Genomic DNA, 21190 nt, shown 5'->3' with positions numbered 1-21190 from the left:
TTCTCCTTAGATGTTCAGGAGAGCTACCCTTCAAACATATTTTTCAATGAATGTCTATTTCTTCTCCCAGGAATAATTGTTAGAACGGCTTACAATTTGCGATCATGTTTTGATTATTAAGTCATGGATATCAATTGATGAGTTTCTAGTGTGACAGAAATGGTGGATGCTTATGCCAGTAGCTGGTGTGATCTATATGTACAATATCTTGAACTCTTTTATGTCACAGGGAGGTAGTTCAGTTGTTTATTCCCTGGTTTTTATTTTCTATGCTGTCATTAGGTGTAGATATCAAACTGACTGCCACCTAACAGCTGGGCCTAATGAATGAGTTTTACACGGATACTATCTAGCCCAGTGTACTGTTAGGACTTGCAAGTATTAAGTAGCAGCCATATCATTATGAAGCAAGAGATTAGTAAAACTTAGAGTTTTGTAAAAAAAAAGAAAAAAATAAACTTTGAAGGGCTTCTTACTATTTCATGAGTTGTTAATGTTATAGATGTGTATGAAATATGCAGCCAAAAGATATACATGAGATGCAAGCATTTTATTGATGTACTTTCCTGTAAGTGCAAAAACGTTGGGCAGCTAGATATCCAAACTAGTATAATGAAGACTTGAAAGTTTCTTAATGATCAAGTAATTCTTCACAGAATCCTTTCTTGAAAATTAAGCCAACATGGAATCAGACTTGCATTATGATAACCTAGTTGCTAATACTCATGAATTCATTAACTGAGCTTTATTCTAAGTATCTACTTTCATTATTAGCTAGTGTCAAAACACGTTTTATTCCCAAATGATATCTACTTACGGTTATTTTGTACTTGCTGCTTTATGGTGGTATTTATTTTTCCTGGAAAATTAAAAATCGGATATTGTTATTCAGATAAAATTATAGCAAGAAAAGTTTTATTAAAAAATTTGCTACAATTTAATTTTAAATGAGGTTCCCTTGGAACTGAATAACTTTATATATTATTGTTAAATTGCTTTTTAACTGTTTCCATGTACCTTTGGTAGGCAGCTTACCTACTGAAATGATATATGAAATTAATTTTAGTTGTAGATCTGCTAAGAATAAACTTGAACACTGTAAATAAACTTTGTAAGTTTGCCCCATTGTACATATGTGGTAGTACCTAATTCCTGCCCCAGGAGTCCCTTTTATTTTATATAGGACTCCTGCAGTACTCAGGAAGCTTGCCACATCCATCAGGCAGTACACAGGTCATGAAATATTGTGTGTTGTATGTGTGGAGAGAGCTCGGCAAGTGAGCAGTAAGTATTTGGTGTCTTCATTGTGATTGTTCAGGTATGGTGAATTGGTGTTAATAGTGTTTTAGGGAGAGTAATGTCCTGAGCATAGCTGAGAAAGTGTCGTGTATGTCTTGGGATTGTGGTTTTAGGTAGCTGCATGTTGATGGAGCGGAGTTAAGACAGTTAAGAGGGAGATTGTGTGGTGTTTGGATCATTTTGATGTATATGTTTTTTTGTTTTCTTGTTAGGGTTGGGGGATCTGTAACATAGGTTGCTGAAGTGTAAGAGATGGATAAGCTTTTTAGTACCATTTAGGGGTTAGAGATTAGTTTTGAAGTGATTTGGGTGAGAGGTATCTCGTACTGGTGCTAAGAAATGAGTGCGGAGCACATTAATGTGGGATTATTTTCAGACAAGTGTTGAGTGTTTGTAGTTTCTAGACAAAAAAGGTTTTATTGAGTGTTCGATTTCACATGGTTTGCAGCTTTGCTACATTTGCTTTTGAGAGGATGGACAACCAGGCAGGTGAGGTTGAATTAGTGTGTAGGTTTTTATTTATTTGAATAAACAGTCATTTATACTAAAATTGAGCTTTTGCATTTATTAAAATTACTCTTACAGAAGCAGTGTTGCAAGATAAAAAGTATTCATATATGTTTTTTATTGGTTACCCATAACACAGGTTTTAGGCTTCAAGTTGAGGAATGCAAAGATATTCTAAAGTGTCATTGTTGTGTAGCTTTCCCTTTTATGTTCAGAAAGATCCTTAACTGACACACAAGTGTTTGAGCTAGCAGAAGGTGAATCAACGTTTGTGATTGGCTTAATTATCCTCAATTATTGTCTCAAAATTCAATGTAAATTAAGTAAGTGTATTGAAAAATGGTGCCTCAAATTCCCAAATTGAGAAGGAAGCCATATTGCAAAAGTCCTGGTCCAACATGTTCCCAAGTTGCAAAAGAATTAGTTATGCATCAATTATTTCTGTATTTTATAATTTGTTTTTCATAACATTGCATTTCCTTTTCCATAGGGTGGATGAAGAGCTTACACTTGCAATTTTTCATAGAATGTTTTTGAACTGAGGTCCAAACCCCAACCTTGCTGGCCAATAGAGGTGAGGAACCTGTTACACAGATTGTACTTATTTTCTCACAAGGCTCTGTGTTTTTCTTCACTCACTGCTTTGATAAGTGATATAGGGCCCCAAAGACATTAAAGACTTGGATTTCACTTCCATGTATCAGAGTTGTGAAAGGTACTCCATTGTACGCGTCTTGCACGTTTAATTTTTATTCCCTATTCCCCAAAGATCTCAGTGCTGCAATTTTTTTCTTGATTGACTCTACTTCAGCCATCATATTACTATTCTAATATCTAATCCCAAATACTTTAATGCAAAAACAACTTCCAGAATTTCCCCACACAAACTGATAATGCACTGCAAGTGCCCATCTCATTCCAAAACGAACATGTTATTTGCATCCTCATCCTACATACGCCATCTATGGTACAAATTATACCACAGTCATTCAGTCTTACATAATGGTCCATTTATGAAATTACCTAATCATGGTAAAATCACATAATGTTAACACATTTCCGTTTTCATTTCACTGGCAATCACTCGTACTACCACTACATGTACTACTTTCAGAAGCCTTCCTGAAACACCAAGTACAGTCATGACTTCCTACAGAGGTTTCATATACTTTTACAATGTACCCTTTTAAAGTACATAAATGCAGTGCACACTTTCTTTCTAAAGCAGGGTATACACAATCAGTATTAGTCTATTTTCTGAACTGTCAGTATTACTGATGGTGAGCGTGTTGTACTGATGTACTGTCAACACTGAAAATTTGCACCCATGGATTTTCAAACATTTTGAAATCCAGGCATCAGTATGTGGGCAGGGCCTATGGAATGACTAATTACTGATCGTCTGTTTGCTCTACTGTCACAACCATGTGAAACACAGAATAGTTGCATTGGCAGCTAATTTGGAGAAACAAGACGGAAAAGTTTATTGCAACAATTTATTGCTTCAAACAGAGATTTATAGAGTTGTGGCATGTGCATAGTGATAGTTATATGAGAAGAGATGAAAAAAAATTCTTGTTTCTTCATTCAACCATAAATAGTCTCATATCTGTTAATTTTATTTCCTTCAAGAGGTTTAAATGAGTGAAAGTTCTACATTTTGCAATCTAGTCTTTAACCCATCTTTCCTTCAGTGAACATGCCAAAATATTTGCAATAAAAGCTTTGTCCTTGTTTTCCATTTCACTTTAATAATCACTGAGAAAACCAAGCGATGTCTGCACAAGGGGTCACTGATGATTATACTTACTAATAAAAGTGTGTTCAAAGTACTAACAATACCAAAAATAATGTTTATTGATATTGACAGTAATACTGATTGTGTGTAACCTGCTTAAAACTTTACTACTTGCCTAACTGCAAAAACCTTGGATACATAGAATGTAATTAGGTGTTAAGCATATCAATTTGAAAATTTTATGTAATGGTTAAGAAGGACTATGATATATAAAAGAATATTATTTTATTAACAATGTTCATACTGTTGCACAGGGCTTGGCTGGCCAAGTTTAGAATAATGAAGCAGTCCACATGTCAGATTAGCAAATTAAAGAACCTGGTAGCAAATTTATTTATAAAATCTTAAACACAAGTTATCCAGTGAATTCATATTTAATCTAATGAACATATGATGAACAAGTTTTTAGTTTCAAGTGAAAAATTCCTACCTACCTACCTACAGATGTGTATGGCTACAAATTAAAAGTTAATAATTTAACAATCAATACATGCACTAGAATTGATCTGTACTCAAGAAGCAATAAACAGGAAGTTATTAAAGAAGACAAAGAAAGCAAAAAGGATTCAGTCCGTTCTCATGAGATGAATTATTTTAAGGCATATTACAACTAACATATTTACATACTGTCTTCAGCAACTTTCTTTTATTTGCAAAAGCTATTGTCCAAAGTAATATCTTTACATCACAGGTAATTACAATACAGTATTGAGGATGCCAGTCATCAGGCATACTAATTGTCGCTGCTACTGAGAAAATTGACTAAACAATACTTTTAAAGTATGACATTTTCCTAAACAACATTTCCTGCCTACAGTTTTTAACTGAAGATATACTGCAAAGGATAAAAACAAAATGGTGACAGAGGGAATTAAGAAATATGCCGAGGCAAAAATTAAGGGAATTTGTAGTTATCAGCTATGAAGGTTCAATCAACGGCATACATGTTTCCCCTTTCCATCCATGAAAGACGACTAAGATCACAGACAAGTATTTCTCATGCTTTCAGAATAGTTAGTAGACTTTGATGTGCAAGATTCAGCAAACTACTGACAGGAACAGAGATTCTAACATTATCTGATTCTGGATGACATCAGGTTATTTTGATCCACAGCTTGATGCATATCTCAGAAAATGGAGTCTGATATGTTTATCAGTAAATGCGAGGAAGCTACTTAAAAGGTATACCAACTACTTGTACTGTTTATATTAAACAGATACTTGTCAAATATTGCTAAGACTAAGGAAAGACTTTTGCTGTTGACTGTACAAGGGAATATATTCTTTTCTAAATGTACAATAATATTCTATATATTTAAGAGTGGAAGATTTTTATATTCACAACCAACTATCCACATACTTGGAAGATGCAGTGGCATAAAGCAGCAGCACCCTGAGCCACCACCCCGACATATAGATCCAATTCCTTACATGCATGTAGCTTGTGGTCACTTCTATCCCTCCTATTGAGCTTTAAGATAATTTTCAGCATAAATATCCTCTAAACCTGTGTGTACTGAAGGAAAATTGTAACAAAACTAATATTTCATGACATTAAATCTATATCAGCTACAATTTAAACTATATTAAAGTATAAAAACAGGATTTACCTTTCTGTTTCTATCCTACAGCAATTTCCTCAAAAATATTAGTATACTTTGTTTCATATATTTAAATTGAAGTGAATAAAAAGTCATACAAAAAGCACCATGAGTACAAACTCATCCCATAAATCAACATCGTTATAAAAGGAACATTTGTTGAAGAATACAATTTGTTACAAGAAAAATTGCTACAAAGTTCAAATTTGCCTAAAAACTAACATATCTTTATGATGAACTTCACTCGTACTCATGGAACCAAGTACTGGAGACTTCTTCATTCAAAGCATAATCCACTGGAAAAGAGAAGCTATAAAAAAAATCACAAATAAACATAGTAGGCATTGTATCAAAGACAAAAGACTGACATTTTACTTGTAACAGGTTTTGTGGACTCACTTTTACCCTTACATAACTTGGGTCTATTGACCTGTAAATAAACTTTAATACTTGAGAAAACAAATATTTTACAATGTAAATACTGGGCCTTAACCTTACATAAATATATGAAATGAGAAAAATATAATATGAATTTGTTGCAGTATTAACAAAATGTGTGCGACATCTGAACACTTTTAGTTTACTTACAGAAGCTTTGTTAGTGAAAGCACCCATCTAAGTTTGTGACATATCTTACTGTCATTTCATAACAGGCAGTAACAATACCTTATTTCAAAAGTAGAGGGTTTGCACAATTCATCTCAAACATAATGAGAAATACAGGAGAGATAAGAGTGACAGTAAAGCACTCAAACGGACTATTTCCATGGTATAGCAATCTGCAATCAGTGCCAAGCTCTTGTGAAATTCTCTTTGGAAATGTACTGACCAGCCCAAGCTCTGTGCCTGTTACACAAGTATACATTAGTCCCACAACCTCTACCTAGACAATTCTATGAAAATAAACTCTGATGAATAAATGAAGATACCGTACAAGATTGTTGCCTATTGTTGTCTGGAATGCTGAGATTGCGAGTAATTAAGTACCATTTTAGTAAGTTAAAATAGTATTCAAATGTAAAATTTTTCAACATATAAGGTAACTGTCTGAAGAAAGAACAGGACACTATGAACCAATAACATCAACTCCTGCCTGAAACACGACTTGCAAATAATTATTGGTCCACTGCTGCTGCTGATGAATGTATATGTATATTATCGATCAATTGGCAACAATTTTGAGAGTACCAAAACAACAATTGGTGTGGGGTAGTGAGGCAAATGAGTGGGTAATGATTTGAGGCTGCGCACAGCTGACATGTTCATATGCACACAAGCTTTTAATAGGAACACTATTTTGTCCTTTAATGATTTTCATAAGCATTAAATTGGGACATTAACTGAATAAGTTAATCCATATGAAATACTTTAAAGTACAAATCAGTGAGCTAGTGGCTTTTTACACACCGGTTAATCTTTACCCGGGATAAATAAGAAATAAATAATAAACTACATCTAACTAGTTGCAGCAGACAACATAATATATACAGTCACCAAAGGACATAATGAAAAAGCTGAGCGTTGCCACAAGTCACATCTACTTTGAGCAACAAAGGACAGCAGGTGGCAGGCACACCATGTGGAAACTAGCAGACTTTACCCACCTATTCACTTTAAGCAAACAATCACTAAATTTTACTAATTACATGGATTGGTAAAAATAAATTGAAAATGTTTCTTTTTCACAGAATCATACAAAATACTGTGTTAAAATTACAAACCAAAGATACAGTTTTGGAGATGGGAAACCACATTCACAATAAATGAATAATCTACAGGCTCAGAAAAGGTAATTTGCATTTTCTTTTCCATTATAAGCATATCTTCAAGCACCATCTGTGAACTACCAGTTACAGCAAAATCATTTACCTGTGTTGACATTAGACTATTCAATTCAGTTCAGTAACTGTAGAATCTCTGAATGGCTAAGTATAAGATACAGTTATGTTAATCATTTACATAAAAATCAGACAGATTTCCACTGGGTACACACAAACATAATCTGTTCAGATATTTTTTTCGTTAGTTACTATATTTTGAGTAGTTAACGAATTTACAAGGAAGATGGTTCTCCTCAATTAGTCTGTTATTGCTGACATATTTCTGTATCATATAACAAGCACAGTTTTCTTCTAATCATTAGTTACTTCATCAAGAGTGTGCTTAACTATACTTTTCCAATCATTATTGCGATATAGGACATAAATTAATTTGTAATCATCTATCTGCATATAATGGGAAAAGGGCATACACTTAATGACCCCATCTCTAATGGAAATGGTTTATGATCCTATCTTAAATTCATTTTGAATTCAATAAGTAAAGATATAGAAACATTCCTCCACATAGTAAAAATCTTGAGAAAAACTTACATCTGTTTAATACCTCCTCATAAAGCTCTGAGTAGCCCCTATCAGGCAATGGTACAGTACATCTGAGGAAGCATAATGATTAAAATATTTTCACACTAAATATCTGGTATTAGAAAAAAATATTTGAAAAAAGACATGAAAATAAAACCCCACGTAAATAGGGAAAATATTAAAAGAAAGAACATTCTAATGTCCCATTATTTCAAGAACTAGTAATGCTCTAAGTTTACTTAAAATATCGCATTCTCTAATTTACTTAGACTTATAAAAACATTAATGAAAGTATCATTTGCCTGAATGTATTCATAAGAACCGATGGTGCTTTCCAGAATAATATGCTCAAGACAAAAATGGTCCTGAAAATGTAAACTGTATAGCAAATGACAATATAATTACCTCTACTGCCTTCTTGTTTTGTACTATTGGATTATGTGGCATAATGAAGTTCTACTGTTTTTCATTTTATGTGTACTTATCAAATTTTTATCATGAGATTCATAGTTAAGAACATACCATAATGAAAAAATATATATACATTTGCAGGGTTCTGGAAAAGCATTTGATATAGAGTTCACAGAAAGTTTTAATAAAATGTGTTGTGGACATATGAAACTTATGAATCATCTCAAAACACTGAAGGATTATGATACAGTGTAAGATGTATGTCAAGACTATGTAGTTATGAATGAGTAGTTTAGAGATGAAGCATGGTTAAGACATAGGCCATAATTGTTCAACATCCATATGACTCAAGTATTAAGGGAGGTGGTGTTACTGTATCACTAGAAGTAAAGTCTTATCGAAGACCCTCTCTCCAAAAAACAAGTCTAAATTTCCCTGCTAATGAAAGTAGCACAGCCTTAGGCTTATTATAAGAGCCTTTAGAAATGTCCTGGGTAATATACCAAAACTATTTCATAGAAATTAGTCTTGGGGCAATCATTAATAAAATAAATAAAATTAAGGAAGGTTAAAACAGGTAATATAATTTGAGGAGTGTAACATAGGAAAAAGATGGAAGCCCCTGAATGCTGATATATGCTTTTGGGTGAAACTGCAGAGTTGATGGACATTGCCAGAGAAGGTAAAACAGTAAAAGGCAGAGTGGTTGTGTCTACGAGGAGATTTAATTTGAGACTGGAAAGAGCTACTGAATTCAAATATCTGGGGAGTATGTTTACTGGAGACGGAGGAATGGATACTAAAACATCAGAAATACTGAAAGATAGATGAAGTGACTGGAGCTCTATGTAATTAAAAACAATGGTTAGCAGATAAGGAACAGCATATCTAAAAGAATAATTCTAACTACTTTGGTGTATAGTTAAGAATGTGAGTATTTAATGGTGAAATGAGAAAAATAGTGCAATGATCAGTTATAAATTTCCTAAAACCTGAACTCTGGGTAGCAAGAGCAGATTGTGTGAGTGGGAATCATATAACAGAAAAGGGAGTGGTTCTAAAAAGTGAGGTTGGAGATCACATGGAAAAGATAGATACTGAAAGGGTGATACAGGTGTATAAAAATGACGTGAAGGTAAGTAGGGCAAAAAATGGAAACCAAGAGTGGGGTGGAAAGAAAGAGGGAGGATGATGGTAAGATAGCTATTTCATGTAGAGGGGTATGAAACTGCATAGAGATATGCACAAAAGATCCTTATCATAAACCACCATAGCGGATAGTGGGAAACAATACATTAGATAAAATATGAGCGGACAGTTATTCAATTTGGATTGATCCCTGATTATATCCTATCTTCCTTACAGTATCTTTGGTACAAAGTAATAGACATACCAGTCTTAATGGCTACTTCTTGAAAGTGGTTTTGTTAAAGGCCTGTTAGTCTCCAGTATCAAGTTGTATGACAAGCCACATTTGGCAGCAGCACCATTGGCTGCTGCCGTTAAGGCACAGGAACCCCACTCACAGACCCACACACATCACAATATGCTAAAATCCCAACATTGTTTACTATCCTTTATGTATATATAAAATGCACATTAAACATAAACTTATGTCATTACTAGTCATGTGTATAAAATAACAAAAGTATTTACACCTTGTTCTCACATAATTACAGTATATAACAGGGTCAATAAGACAAGCAGGTAATGGACCCCAAACTGGAGGTAACAGGGGTAATAAGCAAGCCCCATAAAAGGGATGTGAAGGAAAGTAAAGCTCTAACAAAATATAGGAGCCTCATCTCCCTACATGTCCTTAGCCCTATTATGCAGTAAAACAATAAATATTAAAATAGTCAGTGGTCTACAAGGTAATTGTGTATGGTGACCTTATTCACATGGGCCTGCCTTAGTATAGCTACTGCAGTACAGTAAGAAATAACTATTCTCTGTCTCTGCAGTTAAGGATGCAATTTACAGTAGCTGAGCTTTAGAACATGGTGAATGCATCTGTTGGACCACTAAAACCAGTGATAAATTAGCTACATAAGTGACTAATTTTCTTATGTTTCCTATGTTACATACTGTGCCATAATACTGCAATGGAAACCTAAAACAGAATAAAGACAACCAGAGAAGTGTTCAAAGAAATGGAAATTGCTTCAGTCTCAAACAGATCCTGTACCAGCAAATGTTTTCCATATCATCCATGTTACACGAGATGAAGAAATACTGTAGAGGGACTAAATTGGAACAAACTGGGTAAAAGAAGTGCTCATTGTTAAAGAAGTTATTTAAATTTTGTGCTATCTAAAAACTGTCAATTTTTGCCCTATTTTACATATAGTAACACAACAATACAGTGAAAGCCTAAATCAAAATAAAAAGGGTGTTAACCATCGTGAAAAGATTTTTGACCTGGGTCACAATGAAAACCATAATTTCTGAATAGAACATACACAAACACACATTCTTTTTTCATGTAAGATACCCACATGAAGAAATTTCTAAAATCTTGCCTTTGTAGTAATTTGCATTACTGAAATATTTTTTGAACAAATGGAGTAAATTCCAACCAAATGAGGATGGTCAATCAATGTTATGTGATCTATTACAGCTGCAGTGTTTGTTTTGCTTTCCTTAGTTATCATTCCTGTTTCACGGTTCATGATTCTTGGCAGCACTACATCCTACAACCAACAGCATCATCAGCACCATGTGACGAAGTGTTCAAGAGACTTTTGACATCCTGAGCTTACAGCTGCCACCTTTTATATATTGTAGACCAGACCAGCAGCATTAGTCCTATGGGCAGCACAGGATAAGCACTATTTCATGCGATTGAGCACTTTGTCTGTTATGGAGATAAGAGCTTTCTGTTCACTAGAGGTTTTAAGGGAACTAATGACCCTTATAGCCTCCTGGCAGTGTTGACGGGCCAAGAACTGTGTTTGTTCCAAACCATCACTTTTGTGCACAAATTCAAAGGCTTTCTGGACATCTCCTGGTTCCTGGAATCTTCGCATTATCATAGGATTTAGCTCCGGGAACTGCAAAAGATCATCAAGTTCAAAATTAATCCGAATTCATATAATTCATATAATATATAATAATATAATATAATACAGCTTCATATATATATGCCTTGCAACCATACAATATTGTTGCAACTATTATTCCTTCAAACATACCCATTTTTGCTCTCTGAGATAAAGTTCTCTCCTTCCTGTGTGACACATTCTTCATCGCTCCCAGAACCTTCACCCTCTCCCTTACCCTGTGACTCTCTTCAGCTTCCATGGTTCCATCCACTGCTGAATCCACTCCCAGATATCTAAAACGCTTCACTTCCTCCAATTTTTCTCCATTCATTTATCCAACTTAACTTGTCCCTTCACCTAACTGTTCCTAATAACCTTGCTCTTAATCATATTTACTCTCAACTTCCTCCTTTCACACACTTTTCCAAACTCAGCTAAATTGCCACCACATATGCTACACACACACAGGCAAACTGAATCAACCTATCTAGATTCAAATCTTGGTCGTGGCAGCTGGTCCATAGTCCGCCCAACTGTTCATCCTTCCTAGGGCTGGTCAACAGAATGGGTACCTGGCATAGTCTATGCTTTGTGTGTGTGTGTGTGTGTGTGCGTGTGCATGTGTGTGTGTGTGTGTGAGGTCGTCTGATTAATAAATCATGAAAGGGTATGAGAGATGTGTGTTTATAAAAAGAGTGTGGTTGAAATAGCTATGGAAGTTATGCTGAAATGGTTTGGATATATGGAGATAATGAGGGAGGAAGGGTTGATAAAGATATATGTGTCAGCAGAAGTGGAGGGAACGAGGTGAACAGGAAAACCAAATAGGAGAGGGAAGGATGGAGTGAATTTTTTTGAGTGAATGGGGCTGAACATGCAGGAGAGTGAAAGACATGCATGGGATAGAGTGAATTAAAATAATGTGATAAACTGGAGTCAATGTGCTGTCAATGGACTTAAACCAAGGCATGTGAAGCATCTGGGGAAACCATGGTAAGTTCAGTGGGGCTTGATTGTGGTTCTGGTGCATCACCCAAGAAAACTACAAATAAATGTGAGTGGATTCATCTGCCCTTGGTGCTGCCACGCTAATGCAGGAAATGGTGATCGAGTATGAAATATAGATTACCCCAGCTGAAGCCAGGTACTCATTTATCAAACCAGTCCTGATGGGATGATAAATGGCTGGGCTGGCTGCGAGTCAACCACTGCACTCAGGATTCAACCCCTGGCAGGCCTGTACATGACTCATGGTCAGCAATTCTTGCCAGTACAAATTATATTCTCTTTATTAAAATTATGTGCAAAAGTAATATCTTAAAAGAATAAGGACTGCATACCTTTTCACATGCGAAAAGAACAGGTGCTGTGGCAAGACCTAGTTTTAAATCGGTGCCAGTTGGTTTCCCCATCATATTCGATGAAGATACAAAGTCTAGCAAGTCATCAACAATCTGGAGGGCTATACCAACATTACGTCCATACTGGAAGGCTGTTTCTTGCACATTTTCGTCAGCACCAGATAAAATTGCCACCTGCGAATTATGCACTCTTAAAGCTAAAATAACCAGAAAATCTTATCTATCTGAATTAACTCATTTACAAAAAGTCTCATTTTCCAATCCTATCAAGCTATATTCCAAAAAGCCAATACCTTTACCTTTCCGTATGACAAACCATACAAATTCTACCCACATATTTCCACTGGACATACAAATTTTCTATGCATCCTTTCTCACGCATACTCTGGGGACCAACGATGAATCAATATATTGATGTATATCAATTTAATTCATACACTGATATAATGGAATCAAATTCTATGTAGTTTTGATATACATCTGAAGGACAAAAAAGTCAACATGAACATCATGCCATTAATCATCATTAGATATATATTTGTGTAGTGCCCACATGACATGTCATGAATTTTCAATGCAATTTTAAGGTGATATATCTACCATTTCCTTTAGGTATACTTGCACTTTTATCCTTTTCAAGGTAATTCCTTTCATGGATTATTTTCTTAAGATAAAACATACTTTCACTACAAATGCTGCAAACCGGCAAAATGTTAAAACTTAATTATTATTATTATTTTATTTTTATTATTTTACTTTGTCGCTGTCTCCCGCGTTTGCAAGGTAGCGCAAGGAAACAGACGAAAGAAATGGCCCAACCCACCCCCATACACAATGTATATACATACACGTCCACACATGCAAATATACATACCCATACATCTCAATGTACACATATATATACACACACAGACACCTACATATATACACATGCACACAATTCACACTGTCTGCCTTTATTCATTCCCATCGCCACCTTGCCACACATGGAATAACATCCCCCTCCCCCCTCATGTGTGCGAGGTAGCGCTAGGAAAAGACAACAAAGGCCTCATTCGTTCACACTCAGTCTCTAGCTGTCATGCAATAATACCCGAAACCACAGCTCCCTTTCAACATCCAGGCCCCAAAGAACTTTCCATGGTTTACCCCAGACGCTTCACATGCCCTGATTCAATCCACTGACAGCACGTCGACCCCGGTATACCACATCGATCCAATTCACTCTATTCCTTGCCCACCATTCACCCTCCTGCATGTTCAGGCCCCGATCACTCAAAATCTTTTTCACTCCATCTTTCCACCTCCAATTTGGTCTCCCACTTCTCCTCGTTCCCTCCACCTCCGACACATATATCCTCTTGGTCAATCTTTCCTCGCTCATTCTCTCCATGTGCCCAAACCATTTCAAAACACCCTCTTCTGCTCTCTCAACCATGCTCTTTTTATTTCCACATATCTCTCTTACCCTTACATTACTTACGCGATCAAACCACCTCACACCACATATTGTCCTCAAACATCTCATTTCCAGCACATCCACCCTCCTGCGCACAACTCTATCCATAGCCCACGCCTCGCAACCATACAACATTGTTGGAACCACTATTTCTTCAAACATACCCATTTTTGCTTTCGGAGATAATGTTCTCGACTTCCACACATTCTTCAAGGCTCCCAGGATTTTCGCCCCCTCCCCCACCCTATGATTCACTTCCGCTTCCATGGTTCCATCCGCTGCCAGATCCACTCCCAGATATCTAAAACACTTTACTTCCTCCAGTTTTTCTCCATTCAAACTTACCTCTCAATTGACTTGACCCTCAACCCTACTGTACCTAATAACCTTGCTCTTATTCACATTTACTCTTAACTTCCTTCTTCCACACACTTTACCAAACTCAGTCACCAGCTTCTGCAGTTTCTCACATGAATCAGCCACCAACGCTGTATCATCAGCGAACAACAACTGACTCACTTCCCAAGCTCTCTCATCCACAACAGACTTCATACTTGCCCCTCTTTCCAAAACTCCTGCATTTACCTCCCTACCAACCCCATCCATAAACAAATTAAACAACCATGGAGACATCACACACCCCTGCCGCAAACCTACATTCACTGAGAACCAATCACTTTCTTCCTACACGTGCACATGCCTTACATACTCGATAAAAACTTTTCACTGCTTCTAACAACTTGCCTCCCACACCATATATTCTTAGTACCTTCCACAGAGCATCTCTATCAACTCTATCATATGCCTTCTCCAGATCCATAAATGCTACATACAAATCCATTTGCTTTTCTAAGTATTTCTTAATACTGCACTTATTACTTAAGGATATTGGATGCATCCCATACAGGACTCTACTGTGTTGTAGCCTGGAACATATAATTTCTTTACCACAATTAATGAGCAGAGACCAGTTTAATTCTTTTTTCAAATACAATCAATTCATCATTTATGTATGTTGAAATAAAGTTAGTGCATATGAACACACTACGGAACATATGAATGCACACCAATTATTAGCACAATATAATGACAAATGAGTTATTTTGTGAATGAAGAACACTTCATAACAGAAGTGTTAAACTACAGAATATCTAAAAGAGGGATTGATAATAATCAATAAAAATAAGTTGCCAATGTCAAGCCAATCTGGATGCAGTTTCTCGTGGATGATACATTTCTCTGTCACTAGCTTCTGGCAACAAAGCAACAATTTGCTCACAATATGTTAATCAATTATTATACTGAAAGATACTGAATAGAGACTATTAGTATACCAACACTTGAAGTTTTTTCATTTTGACATAGTTTAACATAATTCTCCTTCATGTACTTAAACTTTACCATCAGCCTTCTCTTAATCCAAATTGGACGGTTATAGTTCACACATTTTCCTATGTTTTTTTCCAGAAGGCTTAGATTCTTGATTGCTGATAAATGAAGGGAAAAAAGGTAATCAATGCCTTTACAGCTCATAATTTCTAGCTGTTAATTCATACCTTATATGAAGTAATGAAAAATGAGCTGTTAATAATGATCACATGAGTATTTCATAGGTGTACGACTAATGTTTCTATCCTCATTTTAATAAAAAAATAATAGCAAATCTAATATCTATTTTCAAGAATGTAGAAACTTGAAATGACATTCAAATACATACTATTACTACAAACCCTGATAACACTAGGTTATAAGATTCATACGTAATGTTAATTGATAGGTTCTATTAAAAATTGACATCATAAATTCTAAAACAGACAAATATGATAAAGTCTGCAAAAGGTTAACATCCACTTCTAAAATTCAGTTTACAAGATGTTTTACTGAAAAATACATACACGAATTAAACTTGCTCTGACCCCAAGTAAAGTAGCTATTTTGCCAAAAGCAATTCAGGATCTTATATTCAAACATGATCAACAGACTACATGTAACCCATAAATATGTATCAACCACAGCAGGGTCCTTGAGCTAATCATCATTTCATGAGGTTAATCTTTGGTTGGAGGCTAATCTTTACCTACTAGCTATCTGTATCAACAACTGGATTCACTGTGTACTTGCTAGCCTGATATCATCACCTGTGGATAATCTTTACCCTATAGCAATCAGATATGGCTTATTTGTACCTTCCAGCCATGACCATCAGAGACTGATATGTAAATTTCAGCCATCATTCACTGGATCCGATTTGTAGCCCCAGGAAATCAGCGAGTGATTGGCAAATCCCACGAAAAGGATAAGTCAATTCTCATTTCCTTAAGATTAGAATTCAAGAATTCAATTTTTGAGGAGGATTTCTACTAGTAATACATCTGCAAACTCTTGAGATATACATGAATTTCAAGCACAAGTTTTCTTATAAAATGTTTTGAGTTCTGTCTCATGTACTATACAAGTAATGATAAAATTGCTACTGTATTCCTCAGAAAAGATTCACTATGAATAAAACCCTAACAATAATCAGATAACAGTTGTAATAATAACTATATAATTTCTGAAAAAATTATAAGACTTTAACTTCAGGTACATACAGCCTTGCAGCTATATGCCAGGAGCGAAGCAGTCTTCTTGAATGTCTTTTTGAGGTAGTGTGCAAATCTCTCGTTTTCATTTTCCTTGGACCCAAGCTGCATGAATTCACCCTGCACTAAATCAGCAAGTACCTGTAATTACATTAGTTGGTTAACTGTTTGAAAATGAGAGGTTTAAGAAATGTGCTCAAAATGTATGATGGGTGAGATGCAATCCTAATTCATGAGCGATCACAAAGCTCTCATGAGTAGCACTATGGTTAAAAATGAGGTCAGGTTTGGATGTAATATACGCAAAATATTACTTGTTCAATGTTGCTGAAAGATTCAAATGAGAGTTTACTTCTGACAGCATGTAGTAGTAAATGTAAATTGAATGAATTATAGTTAAACAAGAGTAACAAATATAAGAACTGCAACAATGATGATTGAAAAGAGTACTGTAGTGTAAGAATAATGCTAGTACACAAAAGTATAATGAAAGGAAGAAGTGAGACTGAAGATGTCCAGAAAGTTGCCATAAAAGCAGCACAATCCACTTTTGATGCATGCTGATTAAATACAGATACAAATCAGGCTGGGAGTGTAAGTAAACTCATAATCTGGGCAAAATGGTCCTAACCTTTTTTAAATTATTTTGCAAAATTCTATCATAGAATAACACTAACAGTATATCTCAAAACCATACTGGTGCTGGTGTTTGGCTGTTCAAACCACACTGTTGTAATGTATATAAAAACTTGCAAGCAAGCATTATCCCATTTTTTTCACTTTTCCACATATACCATAGTATAACATTTAAATTACATGGTGAAGATCAATAAAGAGAACAGCTCAAGTGACTTGGCAAATAAAAGTTAAATTCACCACAGCACCTTAAGGATAATTTAGACTGAATGGATGACATTTATTCATTCAAATATTCTATATAATCCAGTTAAGTGTGAATGATGTAGGTCTGGGTGGATGAAATCAATTTCAAATGGGTGAAATAACTGAAAGCTGATGATCCAATCCAGGATTACATACTGCTCATAGAGGAATTAATAACTCAGATGATGATGGATGACACAAATGGAAAACTTTTTTGTGTATGTGTGGGTATCCAGGTTTATATATGCCTTGCTGCATATAACAACTGTAACCTTAGAGTGGAAGATAATGGTTGGCAAATACTAACTTTGGAGTGTGTTATAGTAATCTAGGAATGTGCTGGAGTGCATGGCAGATCTGAAATTTCATGGTACAGACTTGGGTTATGCGAGTGATTTTACAATTAATGTTATTCATATAGGGAACGAAAATACTAGCCTTGGATGAATAAAGGACCTGGGCTTCTTAACAGTGACCTGAAGTGAATGAGGTGTTTCACACTTACTATGAGTACTTTAAAATCAACCAGGATGGATAACTCTCAGCTGAGGCTTCTGAACTGATGTGGATGGTATGGATCTCAGAGTGAATGATACTTGTAGAGAATCTAACAATGACCACAGATGAATGGAAGTGACCTAACAATAAATGATACTGGCATAAGAACAGGACAGTATTTCAGGGTAAATAGCACTGCTCAGGATTCAGAAGGCAATGACTTGGGAGTGAATAATACAAACCTGAAACAGATAAGACTGATGGAGTACTTACCTGGGAGAGTACAACAATGACCTCCTCATTTCGTATCCTGGCAAGCATGGTGGCAGCAACTGAGAGAATGTAGTCACCTGCCATCACTGCCTGGGGTTAAAAGGTAAGTTTTGTGTAAGTAAAGTACTCGCATTGAAATTTACTAAGTAATCACATTGAAATTCACTAAGTTATCATGGTAAAGAAAGAGTAATGTCATATCAAATCCCAATTACTTGAATAAAGAAATTTTTCCAGGATATTTTGAATGTTATGATAGATATAAGAAGAGTTAATATAAGCAGTAAGAAAGGGGTAGTCTATCTCTTTAAAAAAAAAAAGATTTCCTTTTTATTGAGTTGTGAGGACCAGGGCTGCTCCTTACAACTCTGACAGATAAGGGTCCCCCTTGCCCCAACTATTATATGGCAGCCCTTAGAAAGCAACTATCATATGACAGCCTTCACAAGGCAGGGAATGCTGTCCCATACACTATAAATTTTCAAATTTTTCTAGAAAGTATGCCCCCAGGTCTTCTTAGAGCTCGAAGCTTTGGGAAAAGTTTGAAGTCGAGGTTCCCAAAAGAGACAGCCTGGAGCTCCCAGAAGGAAAAGGTTGGTCTAAGTGAAGACTATGCTATGAACTGAGGCAGATTCTTTTTTTTAAAGAAACAAATTTTATAAATCCTGATTTGTCAGGAGTCAATTGTTTGGCTTCTATTCTGCCCTGTGATTCCCCAGGTTACCACACCCTCACACTAAAGTAAACATATCAACAAGGTAGATTTCTCACAAGATAAAATCAGTTGTAACCACTTTGAATATCAATTACATGTGAGTGCCCCTAATCAGAATCTGCATACTGAAGATTAGGCCAGGACTTCTATTTTGTTCTCAATATTTTCAGTAAGAAAATTGATCAGCTACATTAAAAAATAATCATGTATTTTACCCATCCTAATTCAACCTAACGGGAAAGCTATTCTCACAAAAGTTTTCTTGGGTACTGTGACTGTTAGTGGGTCCTTAGTTGAGCTTTACTTGTGAATTATGATTGAATCTACACTTTGATCTTTACTTATAAAATCTTAAAGAGATCTGAATCTGTTATGTGTTGATGGTATAGTGTTTGATGCGGATAGGAGGTCTCCAAGGTAAAGTTTAACTAGAATTACCTCTAACATCCAAAATCTGTGTGCATAGCAAGAGAAACTATACTGATAGGCATATTGCGCAAAATGAAAGAATGGCTTAAGACACTGATCTTGTTTTCTCCCAGTAAGAATTATACAAAGTTTCTATGTGAAATAAGAAATACATGAAGAATTACCACTGGCCAGGCAAGTCTCGTTCGAAAAAGAAATAAAAATAGTTTTGGGGTATATTCAACACCATAATACAAATAATTATGAGTCTCAATCACCTTACAAGGATGAGTTAGGCTTTCATATGTTATGTTTGTGACCCCTACAAGGCTTTATAACTTTGAGAACATAAATATTTCATATTATGCAGGGCTTCAGAACTTTTTAAGAACATATGTATTTCAAATTATATCTGCAAGGCTTTACAACTTCTTAGGATCATAAATATTCTAAATTATAAGTTTTTAAGAACATAAATATTTTAGATTATACCTTAAATCTTCGGCAAGCTTTTGGATAAATAAATAACAAATTTGTAGTATTCCTTCAACATTATATGAGGTAAATTAAATACCAAAGCAAACTCTGAAGTGTTAAGGCTGAAAGTAACCTGTGGCAAGGTAGATATCTATGCTGCCACATAATGGCTACTGATATAAGGAATACAACACCCACAACAATGCAATTCATAAATGCAGCAGTGACCTTATCACACCCCTAAGACGAGTATTCTTTGTTTTCCTCCAGAGTATCTCCATCCCAATTCTTCAAAGAAAAAAATCTTTTCAATGGGTTCTGCTTCAATCCTGTGGAAATGAACTGTGAATGGACAGACCAGACAGACGAGAAAGTTTTCTCATGGGCACCTTAAAACTTTAATTTTCACTGGGCCCTAATGAGGAAACTTGACAGAGGACCATTTCTAAAAAGAAAAAGAAAAAATCGCCTTCAAAGAGGATTTTCTAAATTTTGGCTACTGACCACTGTCACCCAATGGTGGCCATACTAGAAATGCTGGATCAAAGAGAAAAAGTGAAAAAAAAAAGACCCACTGTGGCCATATTAGATGCTGGATAGAAGAAAAAAAAGTTAAAAAGACTATCTGATCTTTGCTATCAATGTTAAGATACACTAGCCCAGCTTTTCTTAAGACTCGTTTTTTTTTTTTATTTACTTTCTGCCAATTAGAAACAAAGACATGCTATCCATTTACTCCTAGGTGTGAAGTTCTGCTTTACTCAACGTACTATGAATCTGACTAGATTATCTACATTTCGGGCAATCCAAACGAATTTTGATAATTTCTCGCTAAGTTCTGATATAATGATCTAAGTGGTTATCGATAAAAAAAAATCTGCCAAACAGTGAATATAATCTTTTCAAGCAGCCATATCTCAGATGTTGAATTGGTAAGAAATTACTGATACAGATATTCTATTATCAATGATTTCAAAAAAAAAAAAAAACTTCAATTGATCCATTGGTTTCTGGGAAAAAGATTAAAATGTGAAAAGTTGAAAAGACAACGACAGACGCTAAGTAATGACAGCACCTCACCAAGCGAGCTAAAAAGGAAATACGTAGTGTTAATTTGGAAACAGGGTTGTACCATGCAAAGATCAAATTAATTACGAGATCATATTAAAACAAATACTTCTGAAAGCTTTGAGTATAAGATTGGATACGTACATGAGCGAACATGAATGGGTGTGGTTAAGGGCTGTCTCACATTGAAAGTTGAAGGCCTTATACAGATTCCCCTTTTTCTCCTGTTATGTAACAGAACGGTCATGATGAAAATAATCTGGGATTGGCATTGCACGTGAAATTTACATGATTGGGCAAAAGACCTGAACACTTTACTTTCTTGATTTTTTTTTCTTAATATGGTTTCGAGATTAATTTCAAACGACAATGTAAACATGCATATCAAAATTTCAGGATGTACTTCCAATTCTAAATGCAACGTTCCTGTATTTCGCCATGAAG

General features: G+C 35.4%; 1 protein-coding gene across 1 annotated transcript in view; it reads right to left on the bottom strand.

Annotated features, from left to right (window-relative positions):
- Positions 1 to 438: 438 nt before the first annotated feature.
- Positions 439 to 21190, bottom strand: part of qless (decaprenyl diphosphate synthase subunit 1 qless) — a 120518-nt gene continuing 99766 nt past the window's right edge. Inside the window, exons 5-8 of the mRNA XM_071674594.1 lie at positions 18079 to 18168; positions 16435 to 16566; positions 12364 to 12558; positions 439 to 11032 (exon numbers count right to left, since the gene is read on the bottom strand). Coding sequence (XP_071530695.1) covers positions 10811 to 11032; positions 12364 to 12558; positions 16435 to 16566; positions 18079 to 18168 — 639 coding nt within the window. The 3' untranslated portion in view covers positions 439 to 10810. The remainder of the gene's footprint in view (positions 11033 to 12363; positions 12559 to 16434; positions 16567 to 18078; positions 18169 to 21190) is intronic.

The sequence above is a fragment of the Panulirus ornatus genome, chromosome 20, assembly GCF_036320965.1.
Source record: "Panulirus ornatus isolate Po-2019 chromosome 20, ASM3632096v1, whole genome shotgun sequence".
NCBI lineage: Eukaryota > Metazoa > Arthropoda > Malacostraca > Decapoda > Palinuridae > Panulirus > Panulirus ornatus.
The sequence above is the reverse complement of the archived record's forward strand: the minus strand, read 5'-3'. Positions and strand labels throughout refer to the sequence as shown.